Source organism: Centropristis striata, chromosome 14 (genome assembly GCF_030273125.1).
Source record: "Centropristis striata isolate RG_2023a ecotype Rhode Island chromosome 14, C.striata_1.0, whole genome shotgun sequence".
Lineage (NCBI taxonomy): Eukaryota > Metazoa > Chordata > Actinopteri > Perciformes > Serranidae > Centropristis > Centropristis striata.
The window spans coordinates 13,334,794-13,360,538 of record NC_081530.1 but is presented as its reverse complement, the minus strand read 5'-3'; the positions used below and the strand labels follow the sequence as shown (position 1 = coordinate 13,360,538).

At 38.0% G+C, this 25,745-nt stretch overlaps 1 protein-coding gene across 2 annotated transcripts in view; it reads right to left on the bottom strand.

Annotated features, from left to right (window-relative positions):
* Positions 1-200: 200 nt before the first annotated feature.
* Positions 201-25,745, bottom strand: part of LOC131984474 (retinoic acid receptor beta-like) — a 189,120-nt gene continuing 163,575 nt past the window's right edge. For both annotated transcript variants that reach the window (XM_059349297.1, XM_059349298.1), the window contains exons 6-8: positions 16,486-16,690; positions 7,187-7,345; positions 201-2,882 (exon numbers count right to left, since the gene is read on the bottom strand). In XM_059349297.1, coding sequence (XP_059205280.1) covers positions 2,545-2,882; positions 7,187-7,345; positions 16,486-16,690 — 702 coding nt within the window. In that variant the 3' untranslated portion in view covers positions 201-2,544. The remainder of the gene's footprint in view (positions 2,883-7,186; positions 7,346-16,485; positions 16,691-25,745) is intronic.

The following is a 25,745-nucleotide window of genomic DNA, read 5'->3' as shown; positions in this document are numbered from 1 at the left end:
TGTACTGCTACAGAGCTAACTGTTAGCCTATTAGCAACTTGCAGACTGGACGCTAAGGGGTTAACATCCCCTCCGGCTCTGGAGCTGGGATAGACTGCTGCAGGAGGACTATGCCGCTTAGACTCGTTCTTACTGGGGATTTCCACCGGGCACGGAACGGCCAAGTGTATACGGCTGGCTCGCCACGCTGCCGATACGTGCCCGGTGGGAATTGACGCCGGGCAGAGGACGGAGCAAAACCGCGGCGCAGCTGTTCCGTGCCCAGTGGTAATCCCGAGTTCTTAACGAGCCGCTGGCCCCCACTCTGTCAGCCTCCAATAACACCAGAAAAAGTCGCTGGATTTGAGAAATAGTCCCTAAGGGGGTCTGAAAAGTCGCTAAATATAGCAACAAAGTTGCTAAGTTTGCAACACTGCTTTGTCGGCTTTCACAAAGTGTTGTTGTGGTGTCGAGTACTACGTAACATCCTGCTTAGCGTTCTACCCAATCAGCAACCAGGCTTTTTTTAGAGTAGAAAAATGGCCCTGCCCCCTGGTGGTTGGTGGATTACTGGTGTAGAAAGTGATTGATTAGATATGCAGGAGAGCCGCATTTTAAAACGTAAATATCGCCGAAGACCAGGTTAATTTAATCGTGGCGGCCAAAATCGTGATCACGATTAAAATTTGATTAATTGTGCAGCCCTACTCTGAGGGCCCTAGTGATTAGTTACCACCAAACGTTGTAAGCACTGTTGGGCCAGGGAATTTAAATAAGAGATATTCAAAAGTTTGTATTGGGCATCATGTGACAGACCCAAAGTTGTAGTTACACAGTTTGACCACTGTGTAAAGTTTGCCTCGAAGCCTGCTGATGTTTCTGGGGCCTTGATTTGAATAATTCTACCTTTGTTTTCACTTCAAAATAAGTCCGACTTACATAGGGCTTATTTAAAAATGATTGTCTCACTGCTGGTGTTTGTTGCACTGTTTGGTCTATTTTTTTTATTTTTATCATGCTTTACAAGATCTCAACAATACTTTGATGAGATAGCCAAAGTTAGGAAAATAAGACCCAAGTTGAAATAATCTGTAACTTTTTTGATTCTGGTGTATTAGATCTATTAGCTTTGGTCATACTTTCAATTGATAAAAACACTACTCATCAACCTATTTGCTGAGATCTGGGAAGATGGCAACATGGTTGGTCAAACTTATTTGAAAGACAAAACAAAGGTGAGTAAAATAAGGGGGAGTAAACCACACATTGTAGACATTCATCCCCACTTTGTGATTTTACTTTGAACTACTATATTTATCATGTAGACAGGTTAGCAACAATTTGGGTGGGTTCTTTTTTTCTTTGTAGAGACTGCCTCTAGATAACAAGAATGATGATGTAGCTGACATTTGAGGCCGAAACAAATTGTGGCACATTACCTTGTTGAATGTGTTAACCCTCTTGATTGACCAGATGATGATAATAAAGTGCAACACAGTTTAAGTTTAAACACCGTCTAGTTGAAGTATAGGGTAACAGAGAAAGGGATACAAAATGTGTGATCACAGCCTGCTGCAGAACAACTCTGGCATCTCTCAGCACCCTCATTTTCCCAATTTGTTTGGACAGTGAGTTAAACTGATTTACTGAGGAGATACAGCCACCAGATGAGTTGATTTCATAGACTGGCTTATTTCTAAATCTAATCTCGTTCGTCGGGTCTCAGTGATTCATGTGGAGACTGAGACTTAAACAGACGTGGTCAGTCTGATGAGTGTGTATCGAAGGCTTCTGCTGTTTTGCTTCTCTCCTTAGAGGAAACAGTTGAACAGACTCGGCTGTCGATATGGAGAGAAGCTTTGCATTCTGGCGGTGTGGATGTACACTCATTCATGTGGAGACATGAACCAATAAGTGTTATAAAAGACAAAAACAGTTTTAAATATAGGAACAAATATAAAATATTAGACTTCCATAATGTCTATATGCAATAACATTCTAGATTACTTTTTGAAGGACTTACAATTAGTCCTGCTTTAAACCTTGATGTATCGCCTCAAAGATAATATTTAAGACAATGAAAAAAGCACCACAAAATTCATCATAGAAACAGAGATCTAACCATACAATGGTATGTACAATGTACGTATGCCAACAATACGAGAGATGGAAAGAGATGAGGAGAGAGAAAGAGAGAGAGAGAGGAGTAAAACCACTTATCAAACTCCCGTCATGCAGATAAGAATTTACACAGGAGACCTGAGGAGTATCATCTCTGGCGGTTTGCGAGGGCCATGCCCTTCCTGTCACAGTCCCTGTCCCAGAGACACCGCGCCAAATAAGAGCTCAATTCAGAATTATACACAAAGCACTGATCCTTTGAGGCCTCCGTGTTGACGTTTTCTTTTTAAGGAGGGAATTTTAGGGGAATGGAGAGAAAAATAGGACAAGGATATAAAGATAACGTAATACCAAGCAAAGGAGTTGGGGTAGAGGGGTTATAGGGGGTTGGTGCCTTGCCTGGCTGTTCCTTTTTTTGTGCAAAGGAATGTCAAAGAGAGCCTCCTAGGGCTCGTCGCTGGGCGGTGTGGCCGTAGCCCTCTCCGTGTCCAACGGCTCTGGCGATTCAGCGGCAGCCGCGTCCTCGTTAGGGCTGCCCTTACTGCTGGGGCTGGCCCCCGCCTCAGCTGAAGTGCTGCTGCTGCTACTAGCACTGCTGCTGCTACTAGTGCTGCTGCTACTAGTGCTGCTGCCATCAGTGCTGCTGCTGCTGCTGCTGCTGCTGCTGTTACTGCTGCTGCTGCTCTGGCCGTCTTGGCCCTCCGAGTTCTCCAGCATCTCCTGGATGAGCGGTGGCATGGATCCAGGGATCTCCATCTTCAGAGAGATGACCCGCTCTGCTCCTGCAAGACCATAATGAGGGCAAAATATGAAATGTGAGAAATGAATGTTTGTTCTTGACCAGGCGGCAACCTCTGTGTCTGAGCATGGAGGCAAACCTGGAAGTGCCTTAAGCTGCATTCTACTGAAAATTCCACTAGGGGCGCTAAGTTTAGCTGCAAAAGCATTTCTGTCCATTCATTTCAGTGCAAATGAGAAAACTTCTCACTTGATTTATTACCTCAAAACATTTTTTAGGACAACACTATGGTCTCAATCACTAATGAAAAATCTTCTTCAAGACAATTTGATGTTGATAGTTCAAATAATGGCCCCATTTAGAAGAAAATAGAAGATAAAGAATCATATGATTTGGGGCGTGGCTTCCAACGGGCAGCTCACAAATCAATGGGTGATGTCACGGTCACTACGTCCATTATTTATATACAGTCTATGTTCTCGACACTGGAAAAAGTTGTATATGTAGTATTACAAGCATGCGGTTGTAAGCGTCCGCCAACCAGTTAAGTTAAAGTTTACATCAATGTCTGCAATGTCTGTCCAGATTCATATGTAGCCTGATAATAGACAATGCTTCAAATATGGATGTTGCTGGAAAAAAGCTACAAATTCTAAAATGTGAACGATACACATATATCTTCAACTAAGACTGCATCTACATGCAGTTACAATAGCTAGAGTTTTTGAGTTGAACAATGGCCAGTAAAGTGTTTTGCAGAACATTATGGTGTCACAGCATGCCTTAACTATGGTGGCCCTGAGAGCTCACAGCGCTGCAACTGAAGAAAACTCATGCAAATACACAAAACACAAGCAAACTGAGAAAACATCTTCATCAGTTTGACAACTCAATCACAGCATTTAGAAAACGCTGCAAAGACCACAACACAACAGGAGTGTTTCCAGAGGACACTTAAAAGTGATACACATGTCTGGACATGCTTGTGATATTCTCACGTTATTCAAGATAATCATTTTTATAACGATCATAGCGTGCTAATGTTGGCGGCCAATCGATAGCATTAGCGGCCGATCATAGTGTGCTACGTTAGCCGAGGATCGGTAGTGTGCTAGTGTTAGCGGGCTAGCAAGACCATGACGGTGCCTTTGAGGGAGACCAACTAAAACATGTATCATTCATTTATTTGATATGTTTAACTGCAATGTGATTGATACGGGCTAGCGGGCTAACGCTATAGATCACGTTAACATGAAAATATCATTATCATGAAATAACGTGATTCATGTCATAACGTTGTAACGTGAAAATATAATTATCTTGAAATAACTTGATAATTTACAACCATGTCCAGGCGTGTGCATCACTTTAAGTGTCCTCTGGAAACACTTCTTTTGTGTTGTGGTCTTTGCAGCGTTTTCTAAATGCTGCGCTGTTGTCAAATTACTGAAAATGTTTTCTCAATTTGCTTGTGTTTTGTGTATCTGCATGTGTTTTCTTGTGTTGCAGCGATGTGAGCTCTCAGGGTCACCGTACAGTACTTAATATTTTGGCGGCCATTTGAATGGAAGTAACAAAAAGTAGTGTCCCTAGAGGTTAGGTTGTCCCCAGGGTTGTCCCTGTATTTATTATTGTCTCTGCACCTTAATCTCCCCTTAAGCTGTTTTCTTTAATGTAATTCATTTACTTTAGTGTCGTTTTATCTACTGCTTATTTTAACGTGTCTGATTTTTCTCTTAGTCTTTTGCTTATTTTGTTTCTGGTTTCCGTAGCACTTTGAGATTACTTTATGAAAAGTGCTTTACAAATAAAATGTATTAATTTATTTGTATAGCACATTTCTCTATACAGACAGTAATATTGTAAAGAAACATATTACTTTTGAATGAGTGTAACTAGTAATATGCAATATATTACATTGTGAAAGTAACCCATTAAAAACCTCTCCCCTATACAACCACTCTCACAGCCAAAGTCCCATTCTTATATCATGTGATAACTGACACAGCGGTTTTTTTAGAGCTTCTCAAGGCTAAATAAGGCCAACTGCAGGAACTTCTATATCAACTTTACATCAGCAATTTAATTTATGTATTGCACTTTTAAAGCAATGTTAAGCTGCTTTAGAGAATTACCAAATAAAGAAGAGAAAATAAAACCATGGAGTAAAACCCATAAAAATGATACTCAAAGGATTAGGAGACAAATAAAACCAGTACAAACAGTAAAAACATGAGGAAGAATATAAGCTGTCAATGCAAAGAGATAAACCTATGCAACATTACAAAAAGACAAGTATAAAAGATTTAGAGAATGATACAAAGGGGATAAAGTATAGGGATGTCTATGGTAACTTCTTCAGGTCATTACAAAGTTAACGGCCCAGGTCTGTGGAGGGGCAGGAGGGCCTTTGAGGATCTCAAAGTACTCTCAGGCTCATACGGGGTTAAAGGCTCAGCACTATGAGCCAGTCCAGAATGTGCTTTAAAGTTAGCTACAGAAAGTTCAGTAGACAGTTAAAAGAAGTAAAAAGTGAGGTATTGTGCTCACTTTTTCTCTTTCTTGTGATGGGTATTGTAAATGGTTTTAGCCACTTGAGGACAGAGAACCCCACAACCAAATGAAAACATCATCTTCACTACCCCTGACATACAGTAGAATGGCTTTATAAAGTTGCCTTACAACCTAGTTAGTATGAAGCAAACTGATGCCCTTTGTGTCTCAAGCGTTTATGTAGAGTCATATTTCTGGTCATGTGATGAATAGAAGTGTTAAGAGTAAATGTTTATTCTCTTTTAGCTCTGTTTTAGTCTCCATCAACTGAGAAAAATGTCTGCACTGCAAAAAGGTGTCTAAATTCAAGATAAAAACACTAAATCTGAGGGAAATGATCTTGCTGCATGGACAGATAATTTCACTTGACAAGATTTCTTAAATTAAGATTGTTAAGCATATTGAACACTTAATAAAATAATAAATTAACTCTTAAAACAAGATAAATTATCTAACACTTCTAAATCTAAAGTTTAAAAAAAAAATTTTGGTAAGAAACAAATAATTGTCAGTGCACTCTGCTCGGTCCAGTTCATCGCTGCTTGCAGCTTTAATTTATCTTGTTTTAAGAGTTAATTTATTATTTTAAGATACAACATGCTTATTTCTAGATTTAATAATCTTAATTTAAGAGATCTTGTCAAGTGAAATTATCTGTCCATGCAGCAAGATCATTCCCCTCAGATTTAGTGTTTATATCTTGTTTTTAGACACACCTTTTTTGCAGTGCAGCTATTTCAGGCACTAGTAAAGAGTGATTACTTCCTTCAACAGTTACAGGTGACTCAGCGCTGAAACTGTTCTGTTTGAATCATCAGTACAAAGGATTTACAACTTTGTTAGAAAACATCTGGTACTTTGATAAAAAGTCCAAGCTTGTCAACATAAAAACTTAACCACGACTCTCAAATCAATGAACTTACAGATTCCGGATCAATTTTTGGAGAAACAACTGCAACAGCAAATGTTTTGAATTCTCGTCTGCTCTGATTTCTTCCCTTTGACTGGCTTCCTCTCCACAGCAGCAGTGGTCGAGGCTTTTGGGTTTTGCAGTATTTAGAACCAAAGTGCCTGCAGCACTTAGACTTCTAAAAACAAGATAAAAACACTAAATCTGAGGGAAATGATCTTGCTGCATGGACAGATAATTTCACTTATCATCTGATTATTAAATCTAGAAATAAGCATGTTGAACGCTTATAATAAAAAAATAACTCTTAAAACAAGATAAATTATCTAACACTTCTAAATCTAAAGTTTTTTTTATCTTGGTAAGAAATATATAATAATAACAAATAATCATCAGGTCACTCTGCTCGGGCCAGTTCATCGCTGCTTGCAGCTTTAATTTATCTTGTTTTAAGAGTTAAATTATTTTAAGTGTTCAACATGCTTATTTCTAGATTTAATAATCTTAATTTGAGAAATCTTGTCAAGTGAAATTATCTGCATGCAGCAAGATCATTTCCTTCAAATTTAGTGTTTTTATCTTGTTTTTAGACACACCTTTTTTGCAGTGTATATTGTACAGAAATAAGCATGTTGAACACTTAAATAAGAATTTAACTCTTAAAACAAGATAAATTAAAGGTGCAAGCAGCGATGAACTGACCCGAGCAGAGTGCACTGACAATTATTTGTTTCTTACCAAGATAAAAAAAACTGTGTTAGATAATTGATCTTTTCCTTCAAATTTAGTGTTTTTATCTTGTTTTTAGACACCCCTTTTTCTGCAGTGCAATGTAACCTTTCGACAACAATCACATAATATAACTGTAAGTTAACGTTTCCTACCTTTAGCGCTAATGCTGCGCAGGTCTGTGATCTTCATCAGGGTTTTGGGGAACATGTGCGGTTTGCTGGGCCGACGCTTCCTCACATAGATCTTCAGAGCTTCCAGGAGTGGCTCCTGGAGCTGGTCCACCTTGGAGGGCTCCTCCAGGTCTTGACGGTCTGACACACACACACACACACACACACACACACACACACAGACGCACACAAATCAAGTCAGACTTGAGGCTCCGCTATGACAAATCCATGTCTTGGCTTTATCTGATGTAGACAAGCTAGAGGCTAATACATGTATCACAGCATGAAGCCTGGTTTGATTAAGAAGGAAGAGTTTATCTCATTATGTCAACCCATTTGCTGCAGAGGAGAGACTGCAGAGATGCTTACAATGAGATAACTCGAGCAGAAAACTAATTTGAATCCTTTCTTTTGAGTCGTGGTGTTAAGCTCTGATAACTGGGGGTTTTAAAGTCTCAAACAGCAGGAAGCAACACATTAAAAGTAATCAGCAGACGTGGTATTCAAAGCTATGCATCTGTTCACAGAGCATATTTCTGCACACAGTGATTATTAGGATGACTCAGTGGTCAGACGCACCAGCGCTCTCTGAATAGAGACTGGCTCAAATCCCCCATCAAAACATGTTTTCAACCTTTTAGTTGGCAGTTTTCTTTTGACTCCATGTTTCCCAGAATCTTTGTACATTCATCATGTTGATAGCTTTCATCTGACTCTATTTTACATCATATCCAGCCGTCGGCAATGTGGAGGAGACCAGCCTTATTTTATTTTCATCACATTATAATTTCTCTTCCATTTACAGAGTTCAGCAGATTATACAACTCTCGATAAATCTTGTTTGGTGTAGCATTTTAAACTTTTGCACAATTCCTCTTGAGGCAATATTACATGTACGGGGTGGCTGTGACTCAGTTAAGATACTGAACAAGATACTGAACCCACAATTGCTCCAGATGCTGCGTTCATTTGTGTATGAATGGATTCCTGGTGGTGGCAGGTGGCACCATATAGGGTAGCCTCGGCCACCTGTATGAATGTGTGTGTGAACGAGTGAATGAGCACAGTCTGTAGTGTAAAGTCGCAAAAACTAGAAAAGCGCTACACTGCAAAAAAGGGGTGTCTAAAAACAATGGGGGTACCTTGCTCAAGAGTACTTCAGCCCCTGATCTGTCACTCTTGGGATTCGCACTGGCAACCCTCCAGTTAAAAGCCATATTCCTAACCTCTAGGTGACGGACTGGGTGCACTGCAAAAACTGAAATCTAAGTCAGATTAAATATCTTAGATCAAGGGGATATATGCTTATTTTTTGTCTGATAAGATATTTCTTCTTAGTCAGCAGTTTTTATATTAGACTGTCTCACTTGTTTTAAGTGTTTTGGTCCTTAATTATCTCAATAAGATATTACAGCTTGTTACTGAGATTTTATGACCTATACTGAGTAAATACATGCTTGAAACTAGAATATCAAAAGTTACAAAGCTCTTTCATCAACACTTACAAGTATAAAACTGCTATTTCAAAGTTATAATTTATTATTTCAGATTTATTATTTCAAGAAATCATAACTTTGACATAATTTGACCTCTTCACATACTTAAAACAAGCAGCCAGATGGAATCAATTGTTTTATTATCAATGAAACAATAAAAGTGTGTATTGTTGTGTAGTATTTATGTAATTAACTAGTACACTGGCATAGAGCTGTAAATTGACACGTCATATTCAAACATTTAACAACAACAATAAAAAATCACTTTTTATTAGTTAGAATACACTAATTCTAAGGTATTTTTTGGGTTTGTTAAGAGTAGATATTTTTACTTGTTTTGGAAAGTTTTGACAAGCAAAATATTCTTGTTCCATTGGCAGATAATTTTGCTATTTTTAGCAAAATACACCTAATTTTTGTACTTTTTTTCTTCTTTTCGAGAGGTGGCTTTTTGCAGGGTGAACCCCGCCTCTGGCCCAATGTCAGCAGGGATCAGCTCCGGCAACCTGAGTTCAGATAAATGGTTAATAAAGAATGAGTGAATGTTCCTCTTGTTCAAACTGGCTGTAAAGAAATCCTCTCAAATGCAATTACAATGTGATACATCTACAGTTTTCACCCCTCTGAGTTAGTCAAATTAAATGGGCTGCTTTATTAATGTATTTAGTGCAAAAAAAAACCCTTTTCTTATTGAACCTCCACCAAAAAGTATTTTGTCACTTTTGAAGGGACCCAACTGACTTGTCTTGACATTCTCTGGTTTGAGTGTCACCTGAAAGATTCTGGGGCATTTGACTGTTGGTTTGACGAAACAAGACAACTGAAGATGCTATGTTCTGATCAGATAAATTGTGAAGAGAATATTTCACTATATTCGAACATAAGAATACATAATTACGTAACTGAACAAACAAAATGTGTTATCCTGGTTTTCCAAGTGATGATCTTTAATTACGTTTTAAGTTTTATAATATAATATAATATAATATAATATAATATAATATAATATAATATAATATAATATAATATAATATAATATGATATAATACAATATAATATAATATAATATAATATAATGTACAGGTGCATCTCAATAAATTAGAATATCGAAGAAAGTTTATTTATGTCAGTAATTCAAGTTATAAAGTTTAAATAACACATTATATAGATCCATTACACACAGAATGAAACATTTCATGTCTTCATTTATTTAATTTATTCTAATTATTATGATTATGGCTTACATTTAATGAAGACCTGAAATGCAATTTCTCAAAAAATGTTAATATTAAAAAAGACAAATTTTAAAATTTTATAGAAATCTTGGCCTCTGAAAAGTATGTCCTCTATACGACTCAATACTTTCTTGGGGCTGCTGCTGGAAATGGACTTTTCATCATATTCTAATGCAGGGATGGGCAACTTAAATACTGGAGGGGGCCACAATTTTTCATCGACACTACCACAGGGCCACATATAGGACCGTGCACTTCACCAGATATGATGAAACTGCAATTTTAAATATGTTTACAGTGCAGTAACTTAACATATTTCATGCTCAAATGAAAACCACCACTTACTGTGATTTCTTTTTTTTCAGTGCAAGAACAGCAGACCAACATTAATTGCAAGAAGTAATTTTGTGCATTTTTAATAATGATCTTTTGCTGCACACAACACCATCAGGCCATAAGGTGGCAGTGTGCGTCCAGCGATCAGCAGCTGCTGGACCTGCAGTCAAGGTGTGTGATTACAGATGCAATCAGAGGTGTCTCACACTGTCCATGGATTATGCAAGAGCCTGTAATATTTGCAGAGGCTCTGGGGATTGAGCATATAAATATATATTGTTGAATGAATCCCCAGCAGTGACAGAGCCAGAGCACTGATGGAAATGAAAGGTAGACGAGAGAGAGGAGTGTGATAGTGACAACTGTGAAACTTTTTTTGGGATGTACAGTTAAACTTGAGGGGGGAGGAGGACAGGGACTAAACTGCAAAAAAGGTGTGTCTAAAAACAAGATTAAAACAGGTTAGATATTTATCTTGTTTTAAGAGTTGGAGTCACGTGGAGCGCTGTTGTCAACTTCACTCCAAATTACAGACTTGAAACTTTCATCAATTTTTTGTTTGATGCTCCTCGGTCATGTAAAACCAAAGATATGATAGTTTAAATCTGATAATCAGCTAACACTATTCCTATAAATATACATGTTTTTTGGGAATTTCTTGTATATATGTTGTATTATATATATATTTTTTTCTTTATATGTTCATATTTGCAACCTATGTATACATTTATAGGTCCAAAACAATTCATTGAGCATATTTGTGGTTTTTATTGTAATAAATAGTATAATTTTATTTCAGATTTCATGATTTTTGTGTATTTTTGGACTCAATGTGTTAATAAAGTAGGTTCATGTGAAAAAAAAGTCAGATCAAGTTGTGCTGAAAAAATGGATACCAACATTTTGCATGTGCTATATAAGGGGCAAATAGGCTCAGACCCCAGAGGGTTAAGCGTTCAACATGCTTATTTCTAGATTTAACAATCTTAATTGAAGAAATCTTGTCAAGTGAAATTATCTGTCCATGCAGCAAGATCATTTCCCTCAGATTTAGTGTTTTTATCTTGTTTTTAGACACACCTTTTTTGCAGTGTAGTCTAGCATGAGGGAGTCATGTCTAAGGTATCTCTGTGAAAACAACCAGAGAAGACATATTTCCTCTGGGAGCGTGGTTCAAACATTCACTCAGCCAAGTGACGCTGTTGTGACATACCTGTACGTCACCCCCCCCCCCCCCCCCGTGTGTGTGTGTGTGTGTGTGTCAGGATAGTGCTTCCTCACTGACAGCAACCTGTGGTTGACCTGGTTCCAGACTCCCGTGGATTCTGGTTTACTTTAATCCCAAACTGGGCTGCAGCTCCACTCAATATTTATCTGTAGGAATCAATACAGACTGACTGTGTTGAATGGAGAGCAGTGAAGCATGGTTTGAATGTGGAGTGAATCAGTTTATTCATTCCACTTGATGAACTCATGACACTATCAACAATGTTTTATCTTTAAATCAAACTTCATGCTAAATATATGATGCAATCAGGCTGCAAAAAGCCTTTCATTTGACAGAATTAAATACTTTTTATTGGATTTGCAGATAGGCATTAATGTTTTTCGGCTAAGGCTGCAGTTACCTGATACCAAGGTTATTATAGTTAACAAAAACTAACATAATCACAAAACTAGAATTGAAAAAACATTTTTCGGAAACTGAAATAAAAATAAAAACAAGAGTTTTTAAAAAAACCATAACTAACTGAAACTGTATTTTGCGGTTACAAAACTGACTAAAATGAACTAAAATTACAGTGAAAATGTCCTTCGTTTTCGTCAACTTTTCTCATACATAAACCTTTTTGGTTGATATGAAATCTATTTCATCTACCTGGTTTTATGACTTAATAAATTTATTGGGGCGGAGATGGATCAGACAAAGGAAATAAAGGAAACATTTATTGTGACCTTATTGGATCTGGCACCCAACAAATAGCCCATTACAAAAAAACTAAAACTGACACTAAAACTAATAAAAACTAAACTAAAACTAAGCATTTTCCCCCCCAAAAATAAAACTAATTAAAACTAGAAAACTCACTCTAAAAACGAATTAAAACTAACTGAATTACCACTAATTAATACTGAAAAAGAAAAACATATGGGCACTTTTAAAATCAATGCTGAAAATAATTTGCATGGTTGTTTATAGGTACAGCATACTGATCTGAGTTGAATTGGTAAGGTTTACTTTTTGCTATCAAATTTAAAAAATATTTATCAGGTGTATGTTTGATTGCTAATGAATTCAAATTTCAAGTATCCTGTTCGGTATCCACTGGATAGAGAATCTGAATCTGAGAAACCAGCTAATGTAAAGATGATTATTATTCATCTTAAGATACTTTTTCAACAAAAAAATATTTTTTATGAATGTTTAACTCATAACAAATAATACAATGATACATTGTATATATGTTTTGTATTATTTTAACAAAACTAACATTTCTAAAAATGTAAGGCTGATTGTATAATTGGAAAATCAAATAGTATAAATAAAAAAGGGCATTTCCCCTTTCATTACCTATATCCCCCTCATTTGTTTTGGGAAAAATCCTGAGCCAAATCGACACATCTTTCATTTTCATATTTTGAAAGTTTAGAGTAGCATCAGTGATACAACATCATGTTTACGCCAAACACAGTTTGAACACAGATTATGTATTTTAACACTAACAATTACACATCAGTGCCTTACTTCCTCCCTGCTTCTTGCTTGCTGAAAAAGGGTGTGTGGCTCTACTGCAGTTTGATTGGCTGACAGTTATCAAAGACCTACACATACTAGAAAAATGATGCCCATTGGAATGGATGCAGCATCTGAAAGGGTTATGTGAGAAACCGTCATGTTAAGGCCACATTTATACATAGCAGGGTATTTAGAGAAATAAATATTTCCCCCCCTCCGTTTTCAAAAATAACATTGTGCACACATCGTTTTCAAAAAAGTTTCAACCCGCATAAATACGCCGTCGAGCGCCATTATAACTATGCCAAACCTATGGGGAGCAGTGTAGGGAGAAGGATAAAGCAATGGAAGCCAATCAGAATCCTCAGAATCAACAACAACGAATAACACCAGCGACTTCCTGTTCCTTTCAAAACAACTAGATAGAATGAGCGTGAGAACCTAAAACCTCGTTCCTCCCAGTTGACACAGCAACACATAACCAGAGTTTTCCAAATTCTCCACTTTGCCCGGAGTTTTTAGAAATAATCCTTTTCTGTGATAAAAACTGGGTTTTCGTATAAATGAGAGGCCAAACCGCATGGAAATATCTGCGTTTTCCCTTTGTGTAAACGGGGCCCTCTCTGCTGCTGTACATCCATAGAATTCCCTGCTGTGGTATCCCTGCTATTACAGTATCTAATAGTTTATCTAATCTTGTTATATATGTATTTATGTTTGATTCTGATAACACCTGAATATGCTCCTTCTCTGTTTATATGCGGCCAATAATAATAATAGTAGTGTGCTTCATGGCTGTCATCAATAAGTGGTGCCGTTGAGTAAATCTAACAGACTCCTCCACCTCAACGTCCGTTGAGCTCTGCCCCGAATTGCACACTGCAGTCAGGGGTACTTGAAATGTTCTGGCCTCATAAACTGTCACCATTCTATCTCTGCTGATGGTGACACTGACTAACAGCAAGACAACGGCGGCATCTGTCGCTCAGTTGGTAGAGCGGGTTGCCCACCGATAGGAGAATTGGTGGTTCGATCCCTGACCATGGCAGCCTACATGTCGAAGTATCCTTGAGCAAGATACTGAACCCCAAATTGCTCCAGATGCTGCTTTCATCGGTGTGTGAATGAATTCCCAATGGTGGCAGGTGGGACCGTTTAGGGTAGCCTCTGCCACCAGTATGAATGTGTGTGTGAACGGGTGAATGAGCGCAGTCTGTGGTGTAAAGCGCTTTGAGTGGTAACAAAGCGACTAGGAAAGCGCTATATAAGTGCAGGTCCATTTACCATTTACAACAGCTGAGAATCAGAGCTCAGCCTCCATTAGTTTTCTAGCTAGGGCCTCCTTTTTACCTCGCACTGACACGTTTGGCGTTGCTGCACCTCAGCTTGTTGAATAAGCTACCAAGCAAACATCAACTGGGAGGAGAACTATTTTGCAGGCAAGACAGCTAGCTGTAGCAGTTGAATAGTTTTAAAACGTATCTGCGAGGGTCAATAACAGATGCTAAATGATATGGTCCTTATGCCTCAACAACACTGCTAACACACGTTAGTTTTCTTTGTCTCTTCCTGCCTCTCCCAGCTCAGTTGTCAATCAAATATGCGCACCGAGCGGCATGCCCACTCAGAGGCTTGGGGGTCTGTCTGCTGTATCCCCAAACACCTCATGTATTCCCTTTTTTAACAAACCTTCTGTCTGTTGCTATCGAGCTGCTTGGTCAGGACCCTTTTGCATCACCTTTTAAAGCACTGGGTATTCACATGCATGAAAGAAGTTCAAAAAGAATGTCTATCATAACAGAGAACAGAGCAATTACAACACACATGTAGGTAGAGTGACTTCATTCTTTGGTCAGAAAGCCATTACTCCACTATATATATTTACATAGCAAATAGTTGTTTGCTTCTATATTAAATCCCTTAATGTTGTGTTAAGGAACTATAAATTAAGATTATTTACAAGAAAAATGCTGAAGGGTTGATTTAATGTATACAAAAATGTATTAGCTCATTTAATGGTAACTATTGGCTTTATTTGCCCAGATCTCCATTAATCAATATTTTATATTAACCATTGATCAAATAACTATATGCAAGGTAACTTATGGTGAGAACCACAAAGACGCAGTTTCCATTAGTTTTAAGGAGCATTCAGCCTCTTTTAGCTCAATGCTTTAGTCTTCCAGCCTGTAAACTCTACTTAAATATATATTTTTTCAAGCAGCAGGAAGCTGTTTTAATTTACCATATTTCCTCAAATTGTAGCCGGGGCTTCTATTAATAAAAAATCAGTTTGGGACCCGGCTAATAATAGGGGCAAGCTATTATTTGAATTTATTAAAAAAAGAAAATCAGAGCAGCTCTGACCGGCACTTTTTAGAGTGTTTTACACAGCGCATTGTAGCCAGTTACCCGGATGTCAGCCATATCGGAAGTACTCGGATGTAAACAAAAAATGAACAGCATGCTGAATGAAAGCAGGATTTAAAATGTCTAAACTACTAAAAAGCCCAGAAGAACGTGCGTAAACGGCTTGTTGAAGCCATTACACTGATTTATGTTTCACCCACCATATGGCTGAATTGATTATGATGATGATGATGACGATGATGCCATGATGATGTCAGTGGAGGGTGGTAACGTTATATGTAGATGTCACCTGAGCACCGGCAGGTGTGTTTTTTGACTAGAGAGCAGAAGGGCAAACAATTTTCAACCGCATTTTGAGACAAAGCGGGTTTCTCTGTTTAAAGATGAGTTTTATTAATTTTTTCTGTTACTATTAATCAATAAAAGAACAAATTATTGTGACACAAAGAAAGAATGCGCGTTGACTTACTGACCGCTCCTACACGGCTCGACTTTACAGAGAATGACTAGGACAGCGGGAGAAACAACCATATTTACCTACAGTACTAACTCGTGTGGCCAAACTTCAAAATACAGGTGTTGTGTGGAAATCTGTTACCGTCAAATGATGTTTCCTGAATGGTGTTCACTGTAGCAACACCTCCGCGGTTGGAGTTAGGATTTAAGCTTAGCGTCTGGTTGGGGTCAGGGGTCAGGTTGGTGCAGGTTAAGGTAAGGGCTACACATATTAACGGGGGAACAGACTTTGACATAACACCGGTAGGACACCCAGCTCATAAAAGAGGCCGGCTTTTATTTACTAAAAATTGTTTTTACAGTCATTAATAGGGGCCGGCTTTAAATTGAGGAAATACGGTAAAAAGCTCTAGTAAAACTATTGTAGACGACCCGCCCAGCACCAAACAGTCGACAAATACAGATGGCATCTCTTCCTGCCTCTCCCAGCTCAGTTGTCAAACAAATATGCGCACCGAGCGGCATGCCCACTCAGAGGCTTGGGGGTCTGTCTGCTGAATCCCCAAACACCTCATGTATTCCCTCTTTTAACAAACCCTCTGCCCCCCCTCCCCTCTCTAACTGCCCAGCACTGTGCCCTGGCTCGCCCACCTCCAGAGATGAGACAGATGGCGCTGAGGAGGCCTGTCTCCGTGTCGTCCATCTCGATGGGCAGCAGCTGGTTGGCAAAAGTGAACACCAAGTCGGTGAGTGGGCCGAAGCCAGCGTTGTGCATCTGCGTCCGGTTGAGGGTCAGCCCGTCTGAGAAGGTCATGGTGTCCTGGTCGGGGGTGTACCGTGTGCAGATGCGCAGGATCTGACAGGGAGGGAAGCAAGGCAGGGAGAGGATTAGTCAGCAGGGACTTAGTGGACAGGAAACTTACAGTTGGAGTAGATTTAAAGAGTTTGAACAACTTTAAGTTGAGCAGTTTTTATTGCAAACACTGACAGATTGAGTGTTTACCTCATGCTATTGTCACTGTTGAAAGTCTTCTAAAAAATAATTAAATCAACAGTTTCTAGGTTGTGAAAAATCCCTTTGACTGATCAGACCGTTTGACTATGTAGCTTCAGGAAAAAGCTGCAGAGGACCTGCAACAAAAATAATGGTAACACTTTACAATAACCAACTAAGTGATGTTTATAGATGGTTTATACACCAATTATTAACCATTTACAAAGTGCATATTTAATCTTTAAATGTTTTCAACCAATTTCTTAAAGGTATATGAATAATTTCAAAATCATTAACATACTTAATATGGTGTTAAAAATGTTATAATGAGTGCAACTAAAACTATTAATCATAATGTAATTGTTTGTTAATGGTAAAGTAACTATAAACTTACATTAATATACCATATATTTGCCATTTAGAAATTATTTAGTTAGTTAAAAATTAATAAATTATGTATTTACCATTCTAAAGGCCTATATATGTTTATAAAGGATGATTAAACATTAATAAAATATCTGTTTACCATTTATAAATGATGGTTATTCAGAACTGAATTATTTCCAAATACAAGAACACAGAATAAAAGGCATCCCAAAATTTGCTACTAATTGTATAAAATGATCTGTAAAGCATTGATAAATCATTTATCAGCCATTGACACACACTACTGTTTCATACGCATTTCCTGCACCTTTCCGCCCTCTGGCCTTCCTCACAATCAGAGATAGTGATATATTTCCCCACATATTTCTCCAACCTCTCCTCTAAGTTAACTTCTAAAGCTGTAAGCTACAGATCAGTGTTTAAAAGGGGCCCTTTATGACATTTAGAGCATATCTTTAGTTCACTCTCATCCTCATTCCCAACTCACTTGGTCCAATCCAGTTGCCAGAATTAATATTGGGATTTTATGTTTCAACAAACCAGAGATATGTTGAATTGCTACATTTGTGATGAGCAAATATGTTAAAACTGAAAGTTTTCTGAACTGATGTAACCCATTTTATGATGTGACAAATGTAGCTTAATGTATACAAAAAATGTATCAGCTCATTTAATGGTAACCATTTGCTTTATTTGCCCAGATCTCCACGAATTAATATTTTCTATTAACCATTGATCAAATAACTATATGCAAGGTAACTTATGGTGAAATGGTAAAGGGTTTCCATTAGTTTTAAGGACCATTCAGCATATTTTAGTTCCATGCTTTAGTCTTCAAGCCTGTAAACTCTACTTAAATACATATTCTTTGGAGCAGCAGGAAGCTGTTTTAATTTTAAAAGCTCTAATAAAACTATTGTACACGACCCGCCCAGCACCAACCAGTTGACAGATACAGATGGCAAGAGACAAAAAGCCATGAGACAAATATTTTTCTCAGCAGTTGGTGGAAACCAAACCAGAGCTAAAAAAAAAAGATGGAATATTGGACTTGCTAACAAACAAACAAACATACTGCAAACAAACAAACATACTGCAAAAAAGATGTGTCTAAAAACAAGATAAAAACACTAAATCTGAGGGAAATGATCTTGCTGCTTGGACAGATAATTTCACTTGACAAGATTTCTTAAATTAAGATTATTAAATATGGAAATAAGCATGTTGAATGCTTAAAATGAGAAATAACTCTTAAAACAAGATAAATTATCTAACACCTTTTTTTTCTTATCTTGGTAAAAAACAAATAATTTGCAGTGCACTCTGCTCGGGTCAGTTCATCGCTGTAATTTTTTTTGCTTTAATTGATCTGTTTTGTACATTTTTTGTCTTTTTGGTCATTTTGTGACCAAAAGAAGATGTAAAAAGACACAAAATGACCAAAAAAGACATAAAAAGACAAAAAAAAAAAAAAAACGCCAAAAAAACGCCACCAAAAAAAGGACACAAAAGACGTAAAAAACACCAAAAAAAGACACAAAAAGTATTTTTTTTATCTTGGCAAGAAACAAATAATTGTCAGGTCACTCTGCTCGGGCCAGTTCATCGCTGCAGCTTTAATTTATCTTGTTTTAAGAGTTAATTTCTTATTTTAAGCGTTCAACATGCTTATTTCTAGATTTAATAATCTTAATTTAAGAAATCTTGTCAAGTGAAATGATCTGTCCATGCAGCAAGATCATTTCCCTCAGATTCAGTGTTTTATCTTGTTTTCAGACACACCTTTTTTGCAGTGTATATTGTATTGGCCTGCAAATGTAAACATCTGATAGTTTTTTGATTAGTTTTATTTTAACTGCATTAACTGATTAAACTGATTTACCTGATATATCACTGTAGACTGATGATACCCAGGTAGACAATGTCAAAAGTCTGAACCAGGTCTAACAAGTTTCTCTAAAAAGCAGCAGAGACAACAAGCAAAACCCAAACAATGACCTTCCACACACTCAGGAAGAATAACCTTTGGGTCTCCTGCTGCACTGCATGTGTGTGTTTATGTGTGTGTGTGTACACCTAATGAAGCAACTGTCGGTGGATGTGAAGCCTACAGTAGCCTTTGAAGCTATTTGAGTGGGCTGGCTCTGACAGTGAGTGGCAGGCGTGTCTGCAACATGAAACAGAATAAAACATGGCTACTGGCGGTGACTCGCACCGGCTGGCCAGGCCTGCGCTTAGACACACACACACACGCACGCACACACACATAGTGTTTGATCCTTCCTCTGACACTCCCTCACCCAGCCCTTGTGCACAATATCTACGCCCTTCACCATAGAAATGTGCTGGTGAGTGGATGTTGATGGCTGAGCGAGAGCCAGAAAGTCATCACAGCTGGCCTTCAACTCCTCACCTCTGTGTCCCTGGGAGTTCACTGCTTTGTCACATCTGACAAGTATGACTTAGTCAATACAAACTCCAAAAAACATCTATTAATATGAGACTGCTGCTGAAACTGAGCCAATTAAAACCATACACACACTGACTGAATAACAAAACCTGTACGTACGTATGTATGCAAACTAATCCTCACTTTCATCAGCATTCATTTATCCAGGTTGTGTCCGGATATGATTAAGCTACTTTGCATTTACACCTCACATAAATATGCATCTTCATGCATAAGTCATTTATTTTGCATTCCATCACCAAAATGCAGATCAACCTGTATGTCACTTCCTCTCTCTCTCTCTCTTCCATTTTCCATGTCCTCCAAGGGCACCAGGCTGCAGAGAGCATTAACTTTTTTGTAAAAAGGTACCCTTTATAAAATTAATGGCTCATAAATCATTTAATACTAATGTATCACTTACGTATATCAATTGTAACGCAGTAACAGCGAGAAAAGTGCACTCAGCAGATCTCCGCCAGGTGTGTCTCCCTCTCCCCTCCCAAACAAAGAAGAGTTGAACCTTGAATTGTCCCTGCAGGCTCCCTGAGGATCACACTAGAGGTGAAGGCACCACCAAGACTCATGTCAATTGTCATGCAAGCAGTAGCCTGTGGTCAACCTCTGCTCTTTGTATGTGTCTGATCTTCTCTCTTCTCTTGATAGAAGAGTATCTCTTGATACTGACAAGTATGTGGAAGAAGTATGTAATTAGAAAAACACAATCAGAGACAGCAATGATACACTAATAAATACACTCATCAGGTGTACCTAATAAAGTGGCGGTGTGGTCTTCATCTGCAAGGTTAGATGTGGTGTGTGTTTAGAGATGTTCTTCTGCATACCTTGGTTCTAAGTTTTGGATTTTCCATTAAGTTTTAGTTTTAATTTCGTTGTGATTTTTTGTTTTCAAATTCAGTTTTAATTATAAAAAGTTTTAATTCATTTTTAGAGTGTGTTTGCTAGTTTTAAGTAGTTTTTATTGTTTGGAAAATGCTTAGTTTTAGTTTAGTTTTTTTGTAATGGAGTATTTGTTGGTTGCCAGATTCAATAAAGTCACAATAAATGTTTCCTTTATTTCCTTTGTCTGATCCATGTCAGCCCCAATAAGTTTATTAAGTCATAAGATGAAATAGATTTCATATCAACCAAAAAGGTATGAGAAAAGCTGACAAAGACGAAAACTAAGGACATTTTCACTATAATTTTAGTTAGTTTTAGTTCGTTTTGTAACCACAAAATACAGTTTCAGCTAGTTATCATTATTACATATCAGTTTTTCAATTCTAGTTTTCATTATTTTGTTAGTTTTCGTTAATACCCTTGCTTGGTTGTAAAAAGTGGTTATTTAAGTTGCTGTTGCCTTTCTATCATCTCCAACCAGTCTGATCATTCTCCTCTGACCTCTGGCATCAACAAGGCATTTTGGCTCACTGGATATTTTCTCTTTTCTGGACCATCCTCTGTAAACTCTAGAGATAGTTGTGTGTGAAAATCCCAGTAGATCAGCAGTTAGTAAAATAGTCAGACATACAACCATGCCGTATTCAAAGTAGTGGTCAACCGATACAGGTTTTTTTAAGTTTTCGGTTTTAACCGACCCATGATATGTGCTGCCGATTTTTTTGGCCTGATTCTTGAAGCCGATATTGCCTTTTCTCCCTCCATTTACATAATAAAAATGACACAATGATAACAAATGTTACACAAGTCTCAATTTAAACAAATAAACAAACATTTATTAACAAACAGAACAAAACATATTAACAGTTGGATAGCAAACTGTGTATGTTGTTCTAGGCCTCGAGGTGGTGGCGCCTCAGATGAGTCCACGATTATTAAAAAGACAAATAAATCTGATTGACAAAGAGCTGTGTGTTTTTCTTTTTTCTGGTATCAGCACCAATGTTCACCAGCGAATGGCAGATGTTGCACCGAGCCTTGCCTGCTGTTGGCTCAGTGAAATGGGCTCATTGATCGGCGAACGAACGCACGTATCGGCCGATGCCGATACAAGTAAAAACGCAAATATCGGCCCGATATATCGGTCGACCTCTAGTTCAAAGTCACTTAAATCACCTTTCTTCTCCATTCTGATGCTTATTTGAACTTCAGCAGCTCGTCTTCACCATGTCTACATATCTAAGTGCATTGAGTCGCTGCCATGTGATTGGCTGATTAGATATTTGTGTAAACGAGCAGTTGAATAGGTGTACCTTATAAAGTGGTTGTTGAGTGTATAGTGCAGGGGTCGGCTACCTTTACTAACAAAAGAGCCACTGTCGGCCGAAATAAGGGAAAAACAGTCGGAATGGAGACGCAAAGCTTATTTTGAGCCTTAGAATGAAGATAAAACAGCCAAATAAGTTAGGCTACCAACTTTAGTAATAGGTCATAATCAGCATTTATTACTATGATTTTGGCAACCAGGAAGGTTTCTTAGCCCTGTTTTAGGGATCCAATCACAGAGCGGGGAGGGACGGCAAGACGATGACACGTAGTACTGGACAGAAGGAAGCTTGTAGTTTTCCGGATCCAACATGGCTGCTGCAGACGCGAAACTCTCTTTAGCTGTAGACGGTGTTTTAAATAGTTTAGAGCGAAAGTTGAAAGGCGAAAGGTCTCTCGGCGGCTCCGCTGTCCCCCAGCTCGTAGCGAGATCACCGGTAGCGGGGCTATTAGTGCCGAGCCGGGGAGACCGCCGGTGATCTGGCTACAAGCCGGGGGACAGCGGAGCCGCCGAGAGACCCGCAGCAGCTTGTTTATTGCCCATAAAATCAGTGGATGTGTGTGGCTGAATGACATGAGGGGGAATAAAGCGTGAAAATAAATCTTGCAGAAAGTGAGAACTGGAGAAGCAACGCAGCAAGCAACACTCTCTCACAGACACACACACAACAAACATCCATTTCTGTTGCTCTACTACGTCATCTGGTATAACTGATACAATTGGCTAAGAGCTACCTACAGACGCTTTTGATAGACATTCTAAGCGCCCAATAAACGGCTCCGGAGGATCGTAAACCACACCTCCTCTACGGAGAAATGAACGGCAGGTGTCTTCACACGGCAGGTGTTAGCCAGGCTAGCCAGGACCCGAGTGCAGAGAAGATTTGGAATTGAAAGCTAGTCTAGCAGGGGAATTAAAAACTAGACTTGAAGTTGGTAAAATGTAGAGATTACGGCAATCGCCCATAGACTTTCATAACCTATGAAGCACATTTTAGTTGACTAATATGTTTTTAAAACATTTTACTGCCGTATATCATCTACATATTGTTACAACTGAAGAATAGAAATTACTTTGGGCCTACACCAATGATAAATTACATTTAAAATGTTAAGAAATAAACATTTTATTTTGTATATTTTTTGTCACAACCCCAGGTAGCCACTGCAGACGGCCTAAAGAGCCTCATGTGGCTCCAGAGCCGCAGGTTGCCTTCCTCTGGTATAGTGGATGGGCAGATTTTGAAGTGTCATCGTAGGGGGGAACCAGTGGAATTGAAACTCCAGGTGAACATTTATCAGAACCATATCATTTATAGTGTATATAATGTCACCTTTATATTGTATATAATATATTGTCTTCAATCAATCAATCAGCCTTTATTTGTATAGCACTTTTCATACAAGAGAGATGCAACACAAAGCGCTTTACTGTTGCAGCCCCCAAGCTATGGAATGAGCTGCCTTTGCACATCAGACAAGCCTCCTCACTGTCCATTTTTAAAACTCATCTTAAAACCTATTTTTATTCCTTGGCTTTTAACCACACATGAGACTCTGCTCTTGTTTTTAGTGCTTTATGGTTTGCTTTTATTTATTGTTTTTTAAATTGTTTTTAAAAAAAAGCAATGGATCTACTTATTTTAGTGTTTATCCTGTTTTATTTATTTTATTTTCTCTTGTTCTGTTTGTTTATGTACAGCACTTTTGTGTGGCTGTGCTTGTTTTAAAGTGCTTTACAAATAAAGTTGAGTTGAGTTGAGTAACATAAAAAAAGGAGAAAATAATAATGATAAAAAGATAACGAAACACAGAAAGAAGCAAACAGCCTCCGCCCATCCCCAACCTTCCACCCCACCCACCTTCATCCTACCCATCCTATTAAAAACAAAGCACAAACTGAGGAACTGAGGATGTATGTTGTCTAGCCAGATTTGCTCATAGGTGGTGCAGAAAATAGACCAGATGCCAAAAGAACGGCTGCAGATTGGGAGCTGAGCGGTGCATCCAATCTGAACAGGACTGGTTAACATGGGCTCTAAACACAAGTAGGCAGTTCTTCTCGGGGCTTTCTTCAGGGCACTTCAGAGCATCTCACGGCTCTTCCAACTTCAGTGTGAACCACAAAAGGGGTCATGTTCATCGTATTCATGAGATGAGACCATATGAATGCCACCCCCTTGTCATATTAACAACTTTGAATGTGGAAAACATCTGAAAGCTCAGAAAGAGTTTTTGAGTATTCAGAAAACAATGTGAATGGCCATGAATTGTAGTTTTGTAGTTTTTCAGTGAATGTTAAGTTTATATAATATTATCTTAGTCATATAGAGTTTTTCTTCATAATTTTGCAATATGTAATGCCATGAGGACTGTGAATAATGTCATTTTGGTCAGTAGAGATACAGAAGGGATAACGCAACAGAGATTCTGGCTTGAAATGAAGCAGGGACGCTTTATTTGAAAATGATATATAACATTTTAATTAAACTGACTCACTAAAGAGCATCAGTATTAGCATGTTGCTCAGTATCTACACATTCACACATAACAAACTGTGTTAGTTAGTTAGCTGAATCTGTTTTCCAAACTTCCAAACATCGTTTCCATCCCTTTACTGAACTCTGAAAATCAATTTGCATAGTCCATCACAGTGAAAATTTAGCACGCTTCTATTTTTGTCTGTTACATAATAGTAGATTTGATGTGATGCAGCTGAATGTCTGGAAATGAAAAAAAAAGAGTGAAAAAGGCTCACAAAGTCATCCCAGACACTGCAGCAGCAGCAGCAGCAGTGCAATCATCTGCACCTCAGTCTGACTTTCCTCAAAAGGGTAAAACTAAAAGCAAAATTTGCACCATGATGTAATAAGCTACATAATAATGAGTAACAGGCACAAATAGTTATGTGATGACTCATCAGTCATACATCACTGGATTCTGTTCCTGTGGTGACATTTCACACTGTGGCTTTTTTGCTTCTGATAAAGGGGTGAAGAAAAACAAGAGAAATTCTGCTGGATTAGCCCTGAATGGAGAGCAGGTATTTCTTTGACAGCATGCTGGCAGGTTCTCCGCAGAAGTATCGACTGTTGCTACTTCCATCATATGCAAAAACTGCAGTCTCTAATGTAAATGGTATGCCACACTGGGTTTGAAGTTTCCACTTAATTTAGGTTAAAAAAATATAACAAGAGAGCAACAGACATTGTAGGTTGAAGTGCTGCTTGTGTACCATTTCCAAATGCTTATAAAATTTATCTTTTAATTAGTGTTAACTAAAGGCTTTATATGTTAACTTAGTTATTCAGTTATAAGCCATTAATGACAGATATTGCAAAAAGTTCTAAACCTTAAATAAAGGTTGGGCTGGACAGTACTTCATTGGCATCATATCATGATAAAAACAAATATTGAGATATAGAAACACTAGGGCTCTGCGATTTGACAATATATCACCTAAACAATATAAAAATGCTTGTTGTGTATATTTTTCTATATTGTTTGCACTGCGATGTCAAAAACCAGCGCTTTACGTTCTGAACCTTGCAGGTGGGGGCAAAGAGTATGGAGCGTACAAAAATAGGCTTTACCGTCTATGTATTTCATATAGACAATTTATTGCCTGAATAACCAAAACACATGCTATATGTGATATATAAAGAATAATTAAAATGGCCCCATCATAGTCTGTTTATACATGTGGTAGTATAGTTTGTCCAAGAATAACGAAAAAACTCCCCCTCAAAAATAGGTCATACTTAATATCATGTCGATTTTTATCAAAAATCGTCAAATGCTAAAATGCCTAAATGCTTAAATGCTTAAAATGGGTCAATTATAATCTGTTGA